At 44.6% G+C, this 20,747-nt stretch overlaps 1 protein-coding gene across 1 annotated transcript in view; it reads left to right on the forward strand.

Annotated features, from left to right (window-relative positions):
• The window catches only part of LOC124606123 (cysteine sulfinic acid decarboxylase), a 38,228-nt gene that overhangs the window by 6,400 nt on the left and 11,081 nt on the right, over positions 1-20,747 (forward strand). The window contains exon 2 of the mRNA XM_047138086.1: positions 14,458-14,817. Coding sequence (XP_046994042.1) covers positions 14,458-14,817 — 360 coding nt within the window. The remainder of the gene's footprint in view (positions 1-14,457; positions 14,818-20,747) is intronic.

Here is a 20,747-nt window from a genome sequence, read left to right on the forward strand (position 1 = left end):
CTTCACGAGCAAGATGCACGGTCCCTAAAACAGTAGACAGATGGGATTAAAGTGCGCGGGACAGTAGTTTTCGGTGCTGTTATCTTGTTACTGTTCGATCAGGTTTGTTTAGAGGTTAGACTATCATAAAATGGGATGTTTTGAAAGAATGTAGAGCCTAGGAAAGCTTACAGCTCCACAATTCATAGCGAATTAAGGTCCACAATATCTACACGGCTCTAAGACAATTGACTCCAGTTGGATTCGAACGCACGTCCTTCATGTTTGTAAACCGCCAGCCTCGACCACTGAAACAGAATTGAATTGCTAATCGTTGTAATTCTACCCTTGTGTTCTTATTTCAACCGTTTCTACGTTTTCGAATAATTTTCAAAAAATGATCCGATGAGGTAAACTAAAATGAATCTCGACATATACAGGGTGTTGCAAAAAGGTACGGCCAAACTTTCAGGAAACATTCCTCACACACAAAGAAAAGATGTTATGTGGATATGTGTCCGGAAACGCTTGATTTTCATGTTAGAGCTCATTTTAGTTTCGTCAGTATGTACTGTACTTCCTCGATTCACCGCCATGATTTCATACGGGATACTCTACCTGTGCTGCTAGAACAAGTGCCTTTACGACACATGTGGTTCATGCACGATGGAGCTCCTGCACATTTCAGTCGAAGTGTTCGTACGCTTTTCAACAGATTCGGTGACCGATGGATTGGTAGAGGCGGACCAATTCCATGGCCTCCGCGCTCTCCTGACCTCAACCCTCTTGACTTTCATTTATGGGGGCATTTGAAAGCTCTCGTCTACGCAACCCCGGTACCAAGTGTAGACTCTCTTCGTGCTCGTTTTGTGGACGGCTGTGATACAATACGCCATTCTCCAGGGCTGCATCAGCGCATCAGGGATTCCATGCGACAGAGGGTGGATGCATGTATCCTCGCTAACGGAGGACATTTTGAACGTTTCCTGTAACACTGTTTGAAGTCACGCTGGTACGTTCTGTTGCTGTGTGTTTCCATTCCATGATTAATGTGATCTTGAAGAGAAGTAATAAAATGAGCTCTAACATGGAAAGTAAGCGTTTCCGGACACATGTCCACATATCATATTTTCTTTCTTTGTGTGTGAGGAATGTTTCCTGAAAGTATGGCCGTTCCTTTTTGTAACACCCTGTACTGTCCACTATTGTTCTCTTTGACGATGTCAACACCAAACTGAAGCTCCACAGACAGCTAGAGTTGTGAACACTGGCTCTTTTGAACTCGGGCGTGCGGATATCTGTTCTTAGACTCTTAAGTTATTAGGACTGGGCAATCTCTTTGCTTCTCATTGTACGTGGTTTCATTACGCAAGTGTCATTCGGCAGCTATAAATACAACGTAGGAGGAAGTGTACTTGCAAATAAAGTAAGGCAGCAAAGTGATGAGCTTATCTCTGCATTTTTTGAGCCGTGTTTTGAAACTGAATTGTTTTCCCCGTTAAGTCCTGTTTCACCTGGTCCTGTGAACGTTTTTCAGTGGGTCCCAACACTTTTCTTCAAATTTTGAAAAAATTTCGACGGTCACTAACAAGTATATTAGGTCTTCTGACGAAATCAAGCCGTTGGACACAGGCCTTACTGGGCTTAATGTGTTCACCGACAACATCCTCATTTGTTCATTGTACAAACCTACTTGAAGACTCTAATAGGACGGAGTGGAGCTTGTCTGGGTAACAAACAATTGAGGCAAACGATGCTAGTTTTTTAGAAAAACGTCCGAACAGTCTAAAACGGTTTATATCGCAACTAAAGAACACTGCTACAGTACGAGAAGAAAGGAAGTCCCTCTAATACTGAATTCCTGCTCGGTGAAAGTGGATCCCATTTTACTCAGAGGCTGACAATTTTCTGCCGACGGAAACTTTTGGTCCTACGGCCAAAATACCGAATACTGCTTGCAAATGTTGGTAGGTGTGAGCAACATCAAAAAGTGCTTGAGGTAACAACCGTATGCTATATGCATAAGAACTGATTTTTCTTAGTCATTTAACTCAATTATCCACTGTATTGTATGGCGGAGGGTGCATGCTGTGGTAGTCCTTCCTTCTATTCCATTTGTAAATGGTGCACGAAAGGAAATGCTAATACATCGTCAGTATGAAACAGAACGTCCTTAATTCTAAGATTGTACGTGTGGCATAGTAGTGACTCACAGAAGATGAATTCTGAGTTTGCCATAGTGGTGACATTCACATCTGGAGCTAACAGTATCTCACAGGCTTTATTTTAATGAATAAGTCTAGGAAATTGATTCTTCGGATATTGTTGTTTCCTATTTAAAGGTGCAGACAGCTGAGGCATGCAAAACAGTTAGGCAGGTTTTTGTAGCAATGTTGCGAATGATTCACACGACCACAAACCTAACTGTAGAAAAAGCATTATTTTGAGACTAACTATATAGTCATTATACAAAAAGAGATCTGATAGTTTATTTGTGAACATTACTTCTCCAGAAGTTGATAAGCTTCCGTCGTCACAACTTTCTAGGGAAACTAACACTTCGTATTACAAGCGAAGTCTGAGAGGTACAACTTTTACGGTGATAAATGGTGTCCGAGTATCATAGTTACTTCCTCGAAACATCCACGATGTCGCTTAAGCATGACATTTGTCGGCTGAAGTTAGTGTTGTGCATAGTAGGATGCACAGATATTAACAAATATATTAAAGTATTCTGTAACATTCTTTTTACTGAGCGAGAAGTTTGGAAAGGTCAGTGGCTATCCGAAAGTCAGGGAATGCTGATGAGCTCCATCTTGTAACCGTATAACACTGAATTTACAAGCATTGTTTTCGTAACTATTACTATTCCAAGATTAAAGTCTTAGAAACACGTCATACGAATATGATGATCCATTATTAAATAAAATGTAGTGATATTGTTGCTCATAGCCTGTGACTAGTTTGAAGACTACCTTCACTTTCCTTTAGTTACAAGGCATGACCCGTTTTACCAACCACTTTTTATAAAAAGAAACTGCGCATCTGCGCACTGGAAAGTAATCGCAACATAATGCAACGGTTCTCCATATTGATTGCTACATCCAATGCCCTCATTTCAGGAATTCATATTCCCACACATAACTGAACCGATACCCATATGAAGAAATTAAAAACCGTTGCTCCTGAAGTCCTTACACTTCACAAATCACTGACCGCTGAAATAAGCAAATTTGGGAGGGCGAAGACTGACGTCCTGTTTCAGAATATATTGAGCTTACAGAGCTAGACTAGAATTGTCACACTTCTGATTGCTATCATTTGAGCAAAGTGTTCAGTGTTCTGATTATTTCGAATAGTAGTCTAACCTTTTTGCTGTTTGTATTAAGTTATAATGTAATGTAATATAAGACTTTTTGGGTCACCGAGCGAGGTGGCGCAGTGGTTAAACACTGGACTCGCATTCGGGAGGACGACTGTTCAATCTCGCGTCCGGCCATCCTGTTTTAGGTTTTCCGTGATTTCCCTAAATCGCTCCAGGCAAATGCCGGGATGGTTCCTTTGAAAGGGCACGGCCGACTTCCTTCCCTAATCCGATGAGACCGATGACCTCGCTGTCTGGTCTCCTTCCCCAAAACAACCCAACCCACTTTTTGGGTCAGTTTCATTTTGGCTACCACACTATAGTTCCTCTTAGAATTTGTCTCCCTAAACTTCAGGCGTGTTCTACAAAGGTTCGTTTCAGACCATTGCTTTATTCTCACCCACTCAGTGGTTCGGCATCATTGCGTCTGACTCCGGTCATTTCTCTACCTTAAGTGTTGGATATGGACAGAAATAACTCACAAAAGGTTTTAAAAGTTGCAAAATCCAATCGTTTAACTGCATACATAATAGTGCGCAACGTCACCAGAACTAAAAGGGGTGGCTTTTGTTTCACCCAGCTTCTGTACGCACCTTCCTGGTGGCTCTATTCCGGAAAAGTCGCCCAAAACTGAAATCTTTCTCATACATGTGACCTTTTGAGACAGTGGACAACTAGTAAAGATGTAATCAAATGGTAGTGAACAAACCATTTGTCGTATCAGTTTGGAAAAATTAAACTGAAATTAAGATTCGGTTGAAGCTGTTTATTACGTGGTCAAATGATGGCATCACACTCGTCTAACGGGGAAAAGCGAAAAGGCTGTATGCGGCTAATACTATGCTACGCAGAAGCCCGCCATATGCCTGCGCATGGGAAATTACCCAAAATCTCGCACGCTCTCGTGAGGATTCATAGGTCAGAATTGATCAGAACTTTATCGAACAGAAGACTGCAATGACGGACTCAAATGGTGACATCTGCTTCTGCTGTGCTCTCCCCGTCAATGAGACGGGAAAAGAAACTAATAGCATCTTCTTCGGTGAACTGCTGCGATTTGCAGTCCCAGTTTTGCCCATATCTGGATTGGTAAACTATATTTTCGTTACGGAAAAACTTTGTGCTCCACCATTAGCAAATATTTTTGGTCCGAAAAACCATGCTCATGTCACCTTAACACATGAAAGTGGTGGTACCACTTTCTTCCCCAAACGCTTTTTGGATATTAAAAGCTATTTCTTGCTGATTATCGTAACTTTGCAGTAAATCAGTGTCACACTAATGGCGTTTTAAACAATTCCCGAAATTCACCATTCGATGGTATAATTGTTAAATACGTTATTTACTCTCTAAATTGTGAAATTAGTAGATAGCTTTCCGCTTGTCACCAGATTACTAGATATCACTATCACAGGTCCCTTGATGTAAAGGCGTGGTGTTCTAGATACATTGTACCAGCGTTTCGTCAGCAGCCTCGCCCGCGTACGTAAGTTTTAAACAGTCACATGCATATAGTCAATTTACTTGAGATTAATCCATGAATTCCTGAGTTACTTACTCTTCTCACTCCTTTCCACACCAACCCTCGGCCATAGGAGCGCTGAGATCGCCTAGCATCACAGGAAAGTCATTTTTCCACCAGGCTTTGTAGAAATTGCTTCAGGCATCCTCCTTCCAACCCCCACTCCCGACGCCACACCTGAGGGTGAAACGTCATCTCTCACCAATGAGCCTAGCTAGTGGTGTAGTGCCTAAAGTTTTTTTGTACAAAAATAATGTACATACAACATTTGGTAGAAATTGCTTCAGAGGTTTGAGCTAATGTATGTATTTTAACTCCCCCGCTCGTCCTTCTTTCCAGACAGTGATGTGTACGTAATTTGGCTTAAATCTAGCAAGTAATTTGAGAAATGAGGAACGTCCGTAAGTATATTTTTATAGAATATGGCGAGATGTCATGAAAATAGGACACAACCCGCCCCCGACATAGATTCTGAGCGCGCTGCTGTGTCCAATATCCATAACTGTTAATTTAGATGCCGTAGGTCAGGTTAAAAAAATAGACTGCATCTTGGTTCTAACACTCCAGTGTTCACACAGTGGAAAGCTGAATGACTGAAAGAAAAACCTTTGAGTCTGTAGTATGTGTTCCTACATCGCAACAGTTTTGCGAAACTGGTGTTCGAACCAGATAAGAATATAATTTGCACAATCAAGAATCCTTCGCTCTGGTACACAACTCACCTACAAAGTCTTCTGCGGCATCATCCTCGTAAGAAAAATTGTCGGAGTAGTTTCATTGTTGAATTAACATTTCGTGGAATGTGCAGTCTTAAAAGGAACACCTAGAGTGCGAGGTCGCAAAAGACCAATGATGTTTTCGGCATTCGACGCCCCTCATTGTCCACCATGAAATTACAATATTGGCTGCTAATGGCACTGGAGGTGTGAAATGGTGAGCACAGCGGGAGGCTACGGAATGTTATTAAACTGCTCAGTTGATGAGTAACTCAGAACGGTGTCACAGTGCTAGTGGTATTGATAGAGTAATGGCAACGATAAACAGCACAAACATTGCATTTATATCTAAAACAGTTGCCGAAGTTATTTCCTCAGAAAGCAACCCAATGAAGTTCGCAGATGAGAAAGAATTGCCAGATGAAATATTAGCATTTCTGCAACATGCCAGTGGAATGTGTGGTGTCGTGTACGCTAGAATATGCCGACAATGTACGTGAGTATAATCACGATCCGTGCTTGAGTGTGACACTGAGCCGTGTAGTCCATCCTTGCCGAAAAGGGAGCCACAAATCCCGCCTTCAGCGAAAGGTAGTAAGACTTTTTTTGTCAAAGCAGACGCTACTACCCATAATCACATAAAAGGAAAATCATACACAGCATGGTAAAGAAACTTATGGACACATTCGAATAAGCCCGCAGCAATATGGCTGTAGGGCTTAAAAAAACTACGGATATTAAAGGGAGGACACTTGTTAAAAAAAACTGGTGTTTAGCGCCTTTCAAGGAAGCTCGATACAATTTACAGTGCATGACAGTAACCTATGTTATGCACATCAAACTGCGCACAACACAGATCAGTGATTTCAAAGGAAGCAGTGGATGGATGCAGAACTTCAAAGAGTGCTCCAGAACTGGAAGTAGTAAGGTACGAAATTTCAAAGCGTCAACTTGATGACGCATAGCAAATAGTGGAATCGGCCCGAAAATTTCTAGATATAAACTTATCCCATCGTTCAGTAAGGAATTTGTTTTCCGCTCCGTCCAATAGGGATTTGAAGAGTTGACAGACATGAAAGGAACCATGGAAATGAGGTACTAGGAGAGTTGTATCAAGATCAACTAACGTAAATGCTTTAACGCAATTCTACATAATTGTGCTGACTGTTAATCTGCATGGTAAATTGGCTAGAAAGTTATTTGTGCTGTGAGAAGTTGCTCTGCCCCCCCCCCCCCACCACACACACACACACACACACACACACACACACACACACACACACACACACACACACACACACACACACACACACACACACACACACACACACGAGTGCGTTATCTTGCAGGGGCGTTAAGGAATATTTGCGTCACAGCGAGCAACAATGGTAAAATGGACGTAAGAGAACTGCAGCTATGGTATTAGCACTGCTGTTGGTCAATAGCTAGCGAAAGTAACTTGCTTTTGCTTGATTCTTGGTTCACAAATAGTCATGCCATCTTAGAGCAAATTATCCCCCTGAAGTGTGATATTGCAATTCATACCATCTGGAAGCACTGGACAAACTCTGCCTCTGGATATGTTTTTCCGTGCCTATAAATCATACTATGGCACTATCTGTAGCTACGCCTTAGCTAGTTTCACAAAAAGCTGCACGACCGACTATTTCGTATTCGGTTGCGCACCATTGCATTCAGCCATTTCTAATAACCCCGTTACACCAATATCATTATATGCATTCCTGGAGTGGATACCTAGCTGAACGTCTTGCTCAGTTTGCAACGCCCAAGCCGTTCGCCTTCGGTCTTGATGGTGCGAACTGCTATCACTGTGGCACGCCATTTCTCATTCGGTGTTAGTGGTGCAAGTTTATGGTTTCTTTTGAACATTTCTATGAATGTCGATAATTTCCATTTTTTGCAATGTAATACATCACATAGGTTGATCTCAGCACCTCCCGGTCACTCATTTTGTCGCTCTCCTGATGCACATGGTGAGCAACTAACACCTAATATATTACCTGTTAATAATTAACTTTCGAATGAGCTTCACTAAAAATTGAACCGACGACCTCGCACTCTGAGTTCCTTTTTAATCAGGATTAACTTAAAACGAACCTTTACTCCTGACTGAAAACTAGTAATTCAGAAAATACTTTGGGGAGAATGTAAAACACACACATTAGAGTAACTTGCTGCTGGCACACAGGACAATATGTCCTTTCAGGTGAAGTTCAGGAAGGCCATCTGTCTGTATCCAAACTGAGCCTATTTTGGTCATGCGTGACAAAACTGTAAGAGGAAAATACTGACACCGCAATTTGGTATAGATGATGGAGAGAATTCAGGATGCAGTAACGCTGGTTACGCCTACAATTAGTCAGATCATTAAGACGGTGTCTACAGACTCGTTTCCTTGTCTGCTCGTAATTGTTTCCTATCTGCCTGCTTTGCGCGCTAGATTTCATTGCTTTCTGTTTTCGACTTCAGGGTTTTATTTACTTCTCCCCGTCCCGTTTGTCCAACTAGGGATGTCACATCCTACGTAAAATTCTCGCCGCGTCAATTTACCATTGACGAGGCCCTTTCCTCAAAGCAAAAGGACTTCTCACAAACCAGCTAAATGCGTCGTGATCTTGCATCTGATGTGCGCGTATGTATTAGGTTGGTACAAAAGTTCGTAACGTTTTTTTTTCATAAGTTAAACAAGATAGACACAACACTTCAGTCATCAACAATATATCATCCATTATTTACAACATTCTGCCAAAGCTGGGGTAACATCCACATTCAGAGACTGTAGAAATCTCGTCGCTTTCAGGCGAAAAACTCAAGCCATGTTCCGAGCGCGCTTTCACCCTGCAAGGAAGTTCATTGAAGGTGGTTAGACAGATCATAAAAAGTGAAAATCTGAAGGTGCCAAGATCAGGTGAATAGTGTGCGGAATGACTTCCCAACCCAACTGTTGTATGGCGTTTCTTGTCAGTCTGAGAATGTGGGCAGGCTTTGTGGAGAAGCGTAACTTCACGCAGTCTTCCTGGTTGTTGTGCTCAGACTGCGTCTGCAAGTCGCCTCAGTAGTTAACAAACATCAGCAGTGATGGTTACACCTCGGGAAGCAAGTCGTATTACACATCACCGCCGCTGTTCCACCAGACGCACAATTACTTTTTGTGGATGCGCACAGGGCGTTGTATGGGGAGTTACTGCTTTCAGCTTCTAACAATACCAACACTTGCAAAGTAGGTTAGAAATAAGATTAATAATGTATGCTCACGCAGCATATGTTCGCTTTATCGGGCAACAGCAAAGTTATTGACTGTGTATGGTATCGTCAGAATGGAAATAATGAAGTCACTGTAAAAGTCATTATTTGTGGCACTTATCTTGAATGGATTACCAAGTAGATTTCGTCGAAGTTGTTATGGCTCATCTTGTTGATTCTAGGGTGATTCCACTTTGACTGCTAGAAGGTCCAGGTAGTCTAGCAATATTTGAAGACCTAACAAATGCGTTTTTCAGGAAATTCTTAATGATCAAACAATCCCAGATCAGAACAGTGGTATGGTAGAAACAATTTTTGACTTGGTGTTCACGATCCACATTTTTATTAAACTTCTTGTAAATTAACATACTTCTTAATTATCACATCAAGAAAAGTTTTTTATCAATCTTTAACCAAACACAAGACTTGACTGTTCTCTTACAAAGCGGAATAACAACTTAACGTCTGCAAAGTGAAATAAAGACTGCTCTGTGCGCATTCGCGCCAAAACGGTTAAAAGTCAGTCGAAGATTATGACGGTCCTACAGAAATGAATACACACAAGAACCATATCACTAATATATCGATACATCGGAGTACCTACACATTAATAAAACCAAATGTGAATATTGTCACAAAAATGTCTTACTTCGCAGAAAAGTAGTACGATATTACTGGTATCGAGAACTGGGGTTGGAGTGCCATAATGGTCACGTAAATAACCATTACAAGCTCAACCCTGCCTTTTCCTTCAGTTAGCATAAAGAATGGTCGGTGTTAGTCAACTGATGTCTAGTGAGCAGAGTTTAATTTTGGCATAGAGGATGCGGTGGTACACATACGCTCGATTTTTAATGTTCCCCACTGAATGCAAATGTCGTACGCTGGTGTAATCAGTTCAAAAAAATTGCCAGTTCTCGAGTACACAGACATGGAGCATTGTGAAGTAATGCGTTTAAAAACTAATACCGCGAAGGTCTTCCTGAACGTAGTCACTAATGTCAAAACGACCCTCCTTAATCCGACAAAACAATTTTCTCTCCATGCTCTGTCCAGTGGCATTATCTCCATACACGGCGCAATGACTCTGGCTGCCTCCGCTGTCAACCCTCGTGAAAAATAGAAAAACGTCGGAAACGTTTGGACTTCTCCACTTCGCACACCATTTTCTAGCGTCCATGCTCCACTCACTATCTCCGAATGACCATATGTAAACACAAATGAAAAATGAGTCGCTATACAACCACACAGTAACCGAAATACCAACTTGCAAAACAAAAGCGCTATGAACTCATGCCCCAACGTAATACATATATTCTGTAAACTATGGCAGTCGTAGCGGGCTTAGCACGAGGTGCGGCTGGGGCATGGTAACCGTAATAATCTGATTCTGCTCTTCGACATTTTGGTTCGTGAGTGATGCATCGGCAGACAGCTATAGAAAATATTGACAAACGAAAGTTTTTTTGCGCCCTAAAGCACAACAAAACAATTGACAAACGAAGCCAGAAATATAGATTAGGATCATAATGCCTTTGTCATCCCAGCTGAGTTGTAAAATTTCGCCACAATTAGAAATACTACTCATGCTCATAAATTAAGGATAATGCTGATACACGGTGAAACAACGCTCTGGTGGGCGGTTTGCGGCTTTAAATCACCTCGGGGTACGACCGTGCGGTCCATCTGGCCTGCGCTCGTCGCACGGTGCCGCTGTCAGCAGTCCACATACGCACAGGTATGTTGGTGCATGTCAGAGTACGTGCAGCGAGTAAGTGTGCAGACGGTTTCAGACGTGCTAATGGTGACTGTGTTGAAAATGGCTCAATGAACACATACTGATGACGTTGTGAGGGGCACAATACCAGCGCGACTGGAGGCTGGTCAAACACAGCAGGTCGTAGCACGGGCCCTCCGTGTGGCACAAAGTGTGATCTCAAGATTATGGCAACGATTCCAGCAGACAGGAAACGTGTGCAGGCGCTACAGTACGGGACGTCCACAGTGTAAAACACCACAAGAAGACCGATATCTGTCAGTGCCCGCAGACGGCCACGGAGTACTGTAGGTAGCCTTGCTTGGGACCTTACCGCAGCCACTTGAACAGTTGACTCCGGATACACAGTCTACAGACGACTGAACAGACATGCTTTATTCGTCCGGAGACGGTATCCGTTTGGCCACCGGTGCCTTCCCTACTAGCCCTGTTGATAGTCTCCTGGTTGAAACTGGGATCCCCCCCCCCCCCTTTCTGTTCGGCGGTCCCAGCTTCTGGTGTCTTATGCCCTTACTATCCGTTCTTCTCCCGCTCATCCTTCCTATTCTATCCTATTCCCAGACCATGGACGTCGCCCGCCTGACTCCCGCCCTCGGGCGGGTTTACCGGTTGGGCTGCGCCTTGCGTCTCTTAACCGTGATTTTCGGCTTCCTTCTTTGTCCTGTCTTCCTCGCTCCCTCCCCTCCACCCCTCCTTGGTTAGTTCCTCGGCCTCGAATTCGGATGGATCTCCGCCGCGGTCCGAAAGATTCCATCCCCCCGGTGGTGTTCCGTTCCTTTTTCCGCCAAATTTTATGGGAGTTTCGGGATGCTGTTGTTTTTTACACTGATGGCTCTAAATCTGCTGATCATGTTGGGTATGCCTTCACGTCCTTTGTTGGAACGGAAAATAATCTACTGCCACCCTCATGTGGGGTGTTTACTGCGGAATTGATGGCAATTTCCCGGGCCCTTACCTTTATTAAACAATCCCAACACAACCGCGTTTTGTTATGTACGGACTCGATGAGTGGCCTTCTTGCTATTGACCGGTGTTTTTCGCGCCATCCCTTGGTCTCTGCCATCCATGACCATCTCGCTGATCTTCACCGTGCTGCTTGTTCCATTGACTTCCTATGGGTCCCGGGCCATGTGGGTATCCCGGGTAATGAGCTCGCTGATCGTTTGGCTGGGGGAGCAGTTACTTACCCCCCGTTTTCTGTAACCCCTCCTGCAGCGGATTTACGGCTTCACATCAAATCTCACTTTGCACAGTCATGGGCCAATTCTTGGGAGGCTACTCCACTGTCTAATAAACTTCGTGCCATTAAGGTGAATCCAGGCCCATGGCGTTCTTCCTTTAGCCTCTCCCGCAAGGACTCGACCACACTGTGTCGTCTCCGCATTGGCCATACCAGGCTGACCCATGGTTTCCCTTTGCGTGATGAGCCACCCCCGCTATGTGGTTGTGGAGCCTTCCAGTCAGTGGCCCACATTTTGGTTGAATGCCCCCTTCTTTTGGCTCTGCGTGCTAAGTACAGACTCCCCCACACTTTACCTTTGATGTTGGCTGACGATTCCCGGATGGTCTCTCTGGTTCTAGGTTTCCTCCGGGAGAGTGGTTTTTATTCTCAGTTTTAAAGTTTTTAATCTCCCTCTGGTGTTGGGGCAGGGCGGTGAGTGTTTGGGTGTCTCCCACTGTAGGCAGTGTTCAGAGATTCCCGATTCACCTCCCTGACCGGAATCCTCTTTTCTTTCCCTTTTACTCTGTTTTTACCCCTTCTTTTTAAGGCTTGGTTAGTTTTTCTATTCTCATACGTACTTTCTGCATTATAGCAGTTGTACCTTTTAAGTCACAGGTGGTCTTGCCTATGCTGCTTCAGCATAGTGTTGGGTTCGTTCTCTTGCAAACTTCCCTCATTTGTTTTTACTGATGACAACGTGACTGCCCTTTTACGTTTCCCCTTTATCCGTTTTATTTTTCTGACTATACTGAGATGTCCCGTTAGCAGAATGGAGTCTATTTGAAACAAGGGACTGGTGACCTTGCTGTTTGGTCCCTTTAACCTCAAACAACCAACCAACCGTCCGGAGACCTGCAAGGTGCATTCCACTGACCCCTGGTCACAGGAGAGCTCATAAGGCCTGATGTCCAGAACACAGTGTATGGTCATTGAACCAGTGGTCCCAGGTTATGTTCACGGACTAGTACAGGTATAGTCTGAACAATGATTCTCGCTGAGTCTTCATCTGGCGTGAACCAGGAACCAGATAACAACCCATTGTCCTCGAAAGGGACCTGTATGGAGGTCGTGGTTTTTATGGTGTGAGGTGTGATTATGATTGGTGCACGTACACACCTGCATGTCTTTGACAGAGGAACTGTAACAGGTCAGGTGTATCAGGACGTCTTTTTGCACCAGTATGTCAGCCTTTTCAGCGGTGCAGTGGGTCCCACCTTCCTCCAGGATGAATGGTAAGGCACGGTCCCACCGAGCTGCCATCGTGTAGGAGTACCTTGAAACAGACGATATCAGGCGAATGGAGTGGCCTACCTGTTCTCCAGATCTAAATCCCATCGAGCACGTCTGTGATGCTCTCGGTCGACGTATCGCTGCACATCTTCAAACCCTTACGACACTTTAGGAGCTCAGACAGGCACTGGTGCAAGAATGGGAGGCTATGCCCCAGCAGTGCTCGACCACCTGATCCAGAGTATGCCAACCCGTTGTGCGGCCTGCGTACGTGTGCATGGTGATCATATCCCATATTAATGTCGGGGTACAAGCGCAGGAAACAGTGGCGTTTTGTAGCATATGTGTTTCGGAACGGTTTTCTCAGCTTATCACTAAAACTGCGAACAGATCTGTGCCTACGCTGTTAGCGCCAGTTTTGTGTAGTTTTGCGTATCTGCTCGACGAGCCTTTTTGAAAACTGAAACTGTGCTCTTTCCAATCATTTGGAACCATCCGTTCCTCTAGAGACTTGTGGTACACGGCTGTTAGAAGGGGGGCAAGTTCTTTCGCGTAATCTGTGTAGAATCGAATTGGTATCCCGTCAGGTCCAGTGGACTTTCCTCTATTGAGTGATTTCAGTTGCTTTTCTATTCCTTGGACACTTATCTCGATGTCGTTCGTGCGAGAATTTAGAGAAGGAACTGCAGTGTGCGGTCTGACTCAGTGAAACAGCTTTGGAAAAAGGCGTTTAGTATTTCAGCTTTACATGTGTCATCCTGTTTCAATGCCATTATCATCCCAGAGTGTCTGGACATGCTGTTTCGATCCACTTGCTGATTTAATGTAAGACCAGAACTTCCTAGGATTTTCTGTCAAGTCGGTACATAGAATTTTACTTTCGAATTGACTGAACGCTCCACGCATAGCCCTCCTTACGCTAACTTTGACATCGTTTATCTTCTGTTTGACTGAGAGGTTTTGGCTGCGTTTAAACTTGCAATGAAGCTCTTTGCTTTCGCAGTAGTTTCCTAACTTTGTTGTTGAACCACGGTGGGTTTTTCCCGTCCTTCAGTTTTACTCGGCACGTACCTGTCTAAAACGCATTTTACGATTGCCTTGAGCTTTTTCCATAAACACTCAAACTTGTCAGTGTCGGAACAGAAATTTTCGTTTTTATTTGTTAGGTAGTCTGAAATCTGCCTCCTATTACTCTTTCTAAACAGATAAACCTTTATCCCTTTTTTATATTCGTATTTACTTCCACATTGAGGGATGCTGCAACGGCGTTATGATCACTGATTCCCTGTTCTGCGCTTAGTCGAAAAGTATTATGTATTATCGTTACACTGGTATGTTTAGAGTTCATCTTGGAAAGTTAATGAGGTGTTGGGTGTGGAACAGGGCGATGCCGGCGACGTCGGTGCCTGCGGCGGCTCCGGTAGCAGAGCGCGAGTCGCTGGCGGCGGCGGCCGAGGCGGAGGCGGGCTCCCGGTGGTGGGCGAGCGCGCCGGACCGCCGTCGCCACGGGCGCTGGCTGCGGGAGGCCGCCGAGCTGCTGCTAGAGGGCGCCGTGCTGGGAGGCACGCGGCGCGCCAGCCCCGTCTCCACGTGGCGAGAGCCCCGCCAGCTGCGGGAGGCGCTGCCGCTGCAGCTCGCCGACGAGCCGCTGTCGCACGACCAGCTGCTGCAGCTCGTGCGCGACGTCATCCGCTACAGCGTCAAGACCGGACACCCCTACTTCGTCAACCAGCTCTACTCCGGGTAAGTCTCTCCACTAATTCGAAAGAACCACGTATTATACTAGTCTACAATATGTTTAGTTGACTTATAACTGTATCTAGCGAGGGCGTTCAATGACTAAGGCAACACATGCCCTTTTTCTTCTGAAAGCAGGTTGCATTTATTCAGGGATCCAGTACACCATTTTATTCCCCTCTGCCGGCCGGAGTGGCCGAGCGGTTCTAGGCGCTACCGTCTGGAGCCGCGCGACCGCTACGGTCGCAGGTTCGAATCCTGCCTCGGGCATGGCTCTGTGTGGTGTCCTTAGGTTAGTTAGGTTTAAGTAGTTCTAAGTTCTAGGCGACTGATAACCTCAGAAGTTAAGTCCCGTAGTGCTCAGAGCCATTTTATTCCCCTGTCTTCTGGCTACAAAACTATATTTTTCGGTGATGCAACGACCTTACACCACCTTATTAGCAGGGCCTGTATGCCCACATGGTACCACTGTACTGATACATATAATTTTAATTAATATTAAAACTTCCTGGCAGATTAAAACTGTGTGCCGGACCGAGACTCTAACTCGGGACCTTCGCCTTTTGCGGGCAAGTGCTCTACCAACTGAGCTACCCAAACACGATTCCTGCCCCGTCCTCACAGCTTTACTTCTGCCAGTATCTCGTCTCCTACATTCCAAACCTTACAGAAGCTCTCCTGCGAACCCTGCAGAACTAGCACTCCTGAGAGAACACTCCGCTGCAGAGTGAAAATCTCATTCTGGAAACATCCCCCAAGCTGTGGCTGGGCCATGTCTCCGCAATATCCTTTTTCAGGAGTGCTAGTTCTGCAGGGTTCGCAGGAGAGCTTCTGTAAGTTTGGAAGGTAGGAGACGAGATACTGGCAGAAGTAAAGCTGTGAGGACGGGGCAGGAGTCGTGTTTGGGTAGCTCAGTTGGTAGAGCACTTGCCCGCGAAAGGCAATGGTCCCGAGTTCGAGTCTCGGTCCGGTACAGTTTTAATCTGCCAGGAAGTTTCATGTCGGCGCACACTCCGCTGCAGAGTGAAAATCTCATTCTGTTAATTAATATTGTTTATACTGGTTGCTGGTGAGGAGGAAAGTTATTAGTATTTTATTAATGATCTCATTCATAAGCAGCCATATCACAGTCGCTCAAGAAAGTTATAACTAAGCTTTACTTGTTTAATCAGAATCAGACAATGACTCTCCTTGCCCGCAGTCTCGATGATTCGAAGCGATCTGCAATCCTGTGTAAATGAAATGTCTTGATTTTCTTGCGTTGCGTAGTCGGTCGGGAAACCTCAGATCAAGCGGAAAGTTTGCTTTAATTATGCGATGAAATAATGGAGCTCTTGGATCTAATAATTGCAGGTACTCTTCCAATTCATCGGAAGTTCCCTTCTGATTACCAACGAAAAGACGCCTCCGTGCAAATTTCCAATTAGAGAATACATATATAATGAAATTCCTTACACACCTTTGATGTAAATGCCCAGTATATATTTTCTTGAGTAGCGTACAATATATTTTCAATCTTTCTTCCAGTAATCTCGATAGCAAAATTACAATTATTCAACGCGGCTATTCGGCACGGAGAAGATCCTAGAATTCCTCTCAACACACCAGAGAGAATATTACAAAGAGTAATTATGCGCTCATGGAATAGTACTGTACTACTTTGCGCATAGATTCTGCGAGTATATAGATGGTAAAGTAGGAAACGTAATTCACTCATAATATTGTGCAAGGATAATTAGTAGAATATAAGATAGATATTACAGACTTCGGCGCCAACGTCTTCCTGCGTCAATAATCTCTCAATCGTCTACTTACTGCTTCCCGTGGAGTGTATCCTTCATTGGGCCAAACGGGGAACTCCAAAGGTGCGAGATCCGGGCTGTGCGGTGAATTAGAGAACAGTAAAATGACGTTTTGTGAGCTTCTCTCGGGTGCATAGACTTGCGTAAAGACTTGTCAAGGAGAAAAAGTTGATTTGTACTTTCTGGTGACGAACAAGCCGAAGTAGTTTCTTTAATAGCACAATATACTTTAGTTGATCGTTGCACTGAGAGGGAAGACATCACACAATCCCAGGGAACAGTCCCCTTGATTTCACTAGCTGAGGGTACAGCTTTCAACTTTTTCTTCAGAGGAGGGATGTTGTGGCACAACTCAGTGAATTTCTATTACGTTTTCAGTTAGAACTGATGAACCCATGTTTCATCGCCTGTGACAATGTTCGACAAAAAATTGTCAAGATGAGCCTTGTAACGCACTAGCAATTCCGCACAATAGCCCTCCGTTGCTCTTTATGGTCCTCCTTCCTCTAAAGCGCCGACGAGCACAGGAGGCACGCGCACATCCAGCTACCTTAGAGTACCCCAGTTGCTGAAAGAGTGTGTTATTACTACAAACACGACTGCACTAGTGCAGCGATGTGATCGTGATCGATCAATCAATCACCTCTAATGGATGTCTACACATTCGAACATTGCACGAGTCACAGCTGTGTGCAATCGGCCGGTACATGGGAGACCGGGCAGGATTGCGTGACGTCGTTTTGAAGATGAGACCCCCTCGCCCGATGACTCTGTGCTTTTGTTCACTGCTTGGTATCCGTATGCATTCCGCGAGCGCATATGAATATCAGCGATGCTCCGGTTTTCCTCCAAAAGAAGCTAAATGATAGCTCTCTGCCTGGATCGCAGCTCTGTTACAGATGCCATTTTGAAGTCCACGTATCGCGCCACCACCTATCAAAATTTCATGAAACTGTAGGGACTAAAACGGGGATATTCAGCACTGACCCACAACCAATTCCACATTTTTAAACCGAAACTTGCCGAGAAAAATGTTGGATTACTTATTGAACGTCCCTCGTACTATGCTTCACTCTTTACTTGCTGATGTTTCCTCTCTGATTAAATTCTACAGCAAAGTTGCATTCGTAACACACGTAAAAACATTCAAATACCAAACGACACACGAGGAATTTTCATACTTTTAAGCAGTTCTAATAAAATTGATACGCTACAAGTTACTGACTCAAAGTAACGAGTTAAAAGTATTTTCGCCTGCGAGAATGCTCTAAATCATTCACTAAATGAGTCTCCAAACTGTGTTCGTATTTTTGGCTCTTGATTTGTACTCGTGACACTCTTTTTTTCACTTTCGCCGTCCACGTTTCTTGGTGCCCATAAATACAAGCAAATAAGTATCTGTTAATGCTCCATGTATAAAGTCAAGCAACTAAAATGTGTACAGTCCAACTGGCGTTCGGCTGACGTAAACAGATTACATACAGCGCTGACGTAACATGTCCCATGGATCAATGTCACCACAGACTTTGGCATTCACACCCGCTGACCTTGGCAGCTCAAAACCATATTCACCTTTCAACGTAACCTAGACCTTGAGCTAAGTACAGATCAGCCAGTCATGGAGAAATCGACGAATTTGTCAAACGTTAGTTGCACCATACTCACTTCAGTAAAGGCAAGCTGCATGCCCTCGGGAAAAATTACGGCTGTAGTTTCCCCTTGCTTTCAGCCGTTCGCAGCACCAGCACAGCAAGGCCGTTTTGGTTAGTGTTAAAAGGCCAGATCAATCATCCAGACTGTTGCCCCTGCAACTACTGAAAAGGCTGCTGCCCCCCTCTTCAGAACCACACGTTTGTCTGGCCTCTCAACAGATACCCCTCCGTTGTGGTTGCACCTACGGTACGGCTATCTGTGTCGCTGACGCACGCAAGCCTCCCCACCAACGGCAGGGTCAATGGTTCATGGAAGTGTCAGGAAGTCGTTTCTGAAAGTACTTGTATGGAGTGTAGCCATGTATGGAAGTGAAACATGGACGATTAACCGTTTGGACAAGAAGAGAATAGAAAATTTAGAAATGTGGTGCTACAGAACAATGCTGACGATTAGATGGGTAGATCACATAACTAATGAGGTATTGAATAGTATTGGGGAGAAGAGAAATTTGTGGCACAACTTGACTAGAAGAAAAGATCGGTTGGTAGGACATGTTTTAGAGACATCAAGGATCACCAATTTAGTACTGGAGGGCAGCGTGGAGGGTAAAAATCAGAGGGAGACCAAGAGATGAGTACACTAAACAGATTCAGAAGGATGTAGGTTGCAGTAGTTTACTGGGAGATGAAGCAGCTTGCACAGGATAGAGTAGCATGGAGAGCTGCATCAAACCAGTCTCAGGACTGAAGACCGCAACAACTACTCACTTCAGCGACTCATAGCATGAAGTCAGACTTCTGCAATCTGTCTGCTAATTTTGCCTTTCTTGACGTGCGGTATCGCTGACATACGGCCTACACTAAAATAATTGATGTCTCTTGCGAGACGAACTTGATTAAATCAATCAGCTTCTTCAAAAAGTAGAAACTAATTGGAACATCATATGAAAGAATGTACAGGTACGAGTAATGTTTTAAATTTACTCTCAATCACCGGTTTTTTCACTCGTACATAATTCTACGGCAGCGATTCATCATTTAAACGGAAAACACAGTGAACAATTACACTTTAACAGAAGCATCCAGTAACTTCTTCAGTAGTGAACATCTTAGTTACAAAATATAAATTGTTACTGCTCGCACCTGCTCTAGAAGGCATATTTTCCACTATTCTGAAGCACGACCGCCGAAGCCTCCTGCCAATGCGATTCCAATGTGCTTTGCCCACGATCTGTTTGTGCCACGCCACTCCTGTGGGTATCGCGCCTTCCATTTCCCTTGTGACCTTAGCATATGCAGCCTAAGAAGTGCTGTCGCAGTAACCTTCTAATACACTGAGGTAATAAATCCTGGGATAGTGATGTGGACATATGTACATGGCGGTAGTATAGCGTACTCAAGGTATAAAAGGGAAGTGCACTGGCGGAACTGTCATCTGCACCCACGTCATTCATGTGAAAAGATGTTCGACGTGCTTATGGGCGCACGATGGGAGTTAACATATCGAACGTGGAATGGTACGAGGGGGAACCAAAAGAAACAGGACTCAGAGGGCGCTGCCATTCGTAGACGTAGTGCAGGGTTCTCACGCTAGATGGTGTTAGTAGACACCTTCATGAAACAGCTGCGGAGACGGCGTCAGTGTAGAGCTGAATGTGCAAGTGTATTGTTTCCCTGACTGTTGACTGGTTGCCTCTGCGAAGTCGTAATGGCAACTTTAAAAGAACAGAGTGTGTGTGAAATTGTTTCCTGCTTAAAAATACTGCAATGAAGACACACCAAATGCTTCAGGAAGCTTTCCAGGACGACGCTGAGCCACACACAGGTTTTAGAGTGGTTTGGGCGCTTTAACCGTGGTGAGATGTGTGTTAAAGACCAAGCCCGTTCTGGACGCCCTTCAACATCGCGAAATGAGAACACTGAAAAGGTCCGCCAAAAGATCGAGGATCGTCGCCAAACGATCGACCAAATTTCAGCAGACAGGAATCAGTTGGAGCTCGTGCCAGCGGATTTTGAGTGAGGATTTGCACATGACACGTGTTGCTGCTCAATTTGTTCCGCGCCTTCTCTCACAAGAGCAAAAAAAAAAAACCATCTGCATGAATGTCAGGATTTGAAAACAGATCGCACGTGATCCAAACTCCTTGAACAGTCATTACAGGGGATGAGAGTTGGTGTTTCAGGTATGACCCAGAAACCAAGCAAGCGTCAAGCCAGTGGAAGACTCCCAACTCTCCCAGACCAAAAAAAGTAAGGCAAGTGACGTCAAATGTGAAGACGATGATCATTGTCTTTTTTGATGTTCGTGGAATTGTGCATCGGGAATTGGTACCCCCCTGGCCAGACTGTTACCCAGCACTTTTACTTGGATGTTTTAAGGCATCAGCGAGAGGATGTGAGGAGGAAATGTTCGGAACTTTGGCGATCAGGTGACTGGTTTCTGCATCACGACAACGCCGCCAGCACACACGGCCTTAAGAGT

Source organism: Schistocerca americana, chromosome 3 (assembly GCF_021461395.2).
Source record: "Schistocerca americana isolate TAMUIC-IGC-003095 chromosome 3, iqSchAmer2.1, whole genome shotgun sequence".
Lineage (NCBI taxonomy): Eukaryota > Metazoa > Arthropoda > Insecta > Orthoptera > Acrididae > Schistocerca > Schistocerca americana.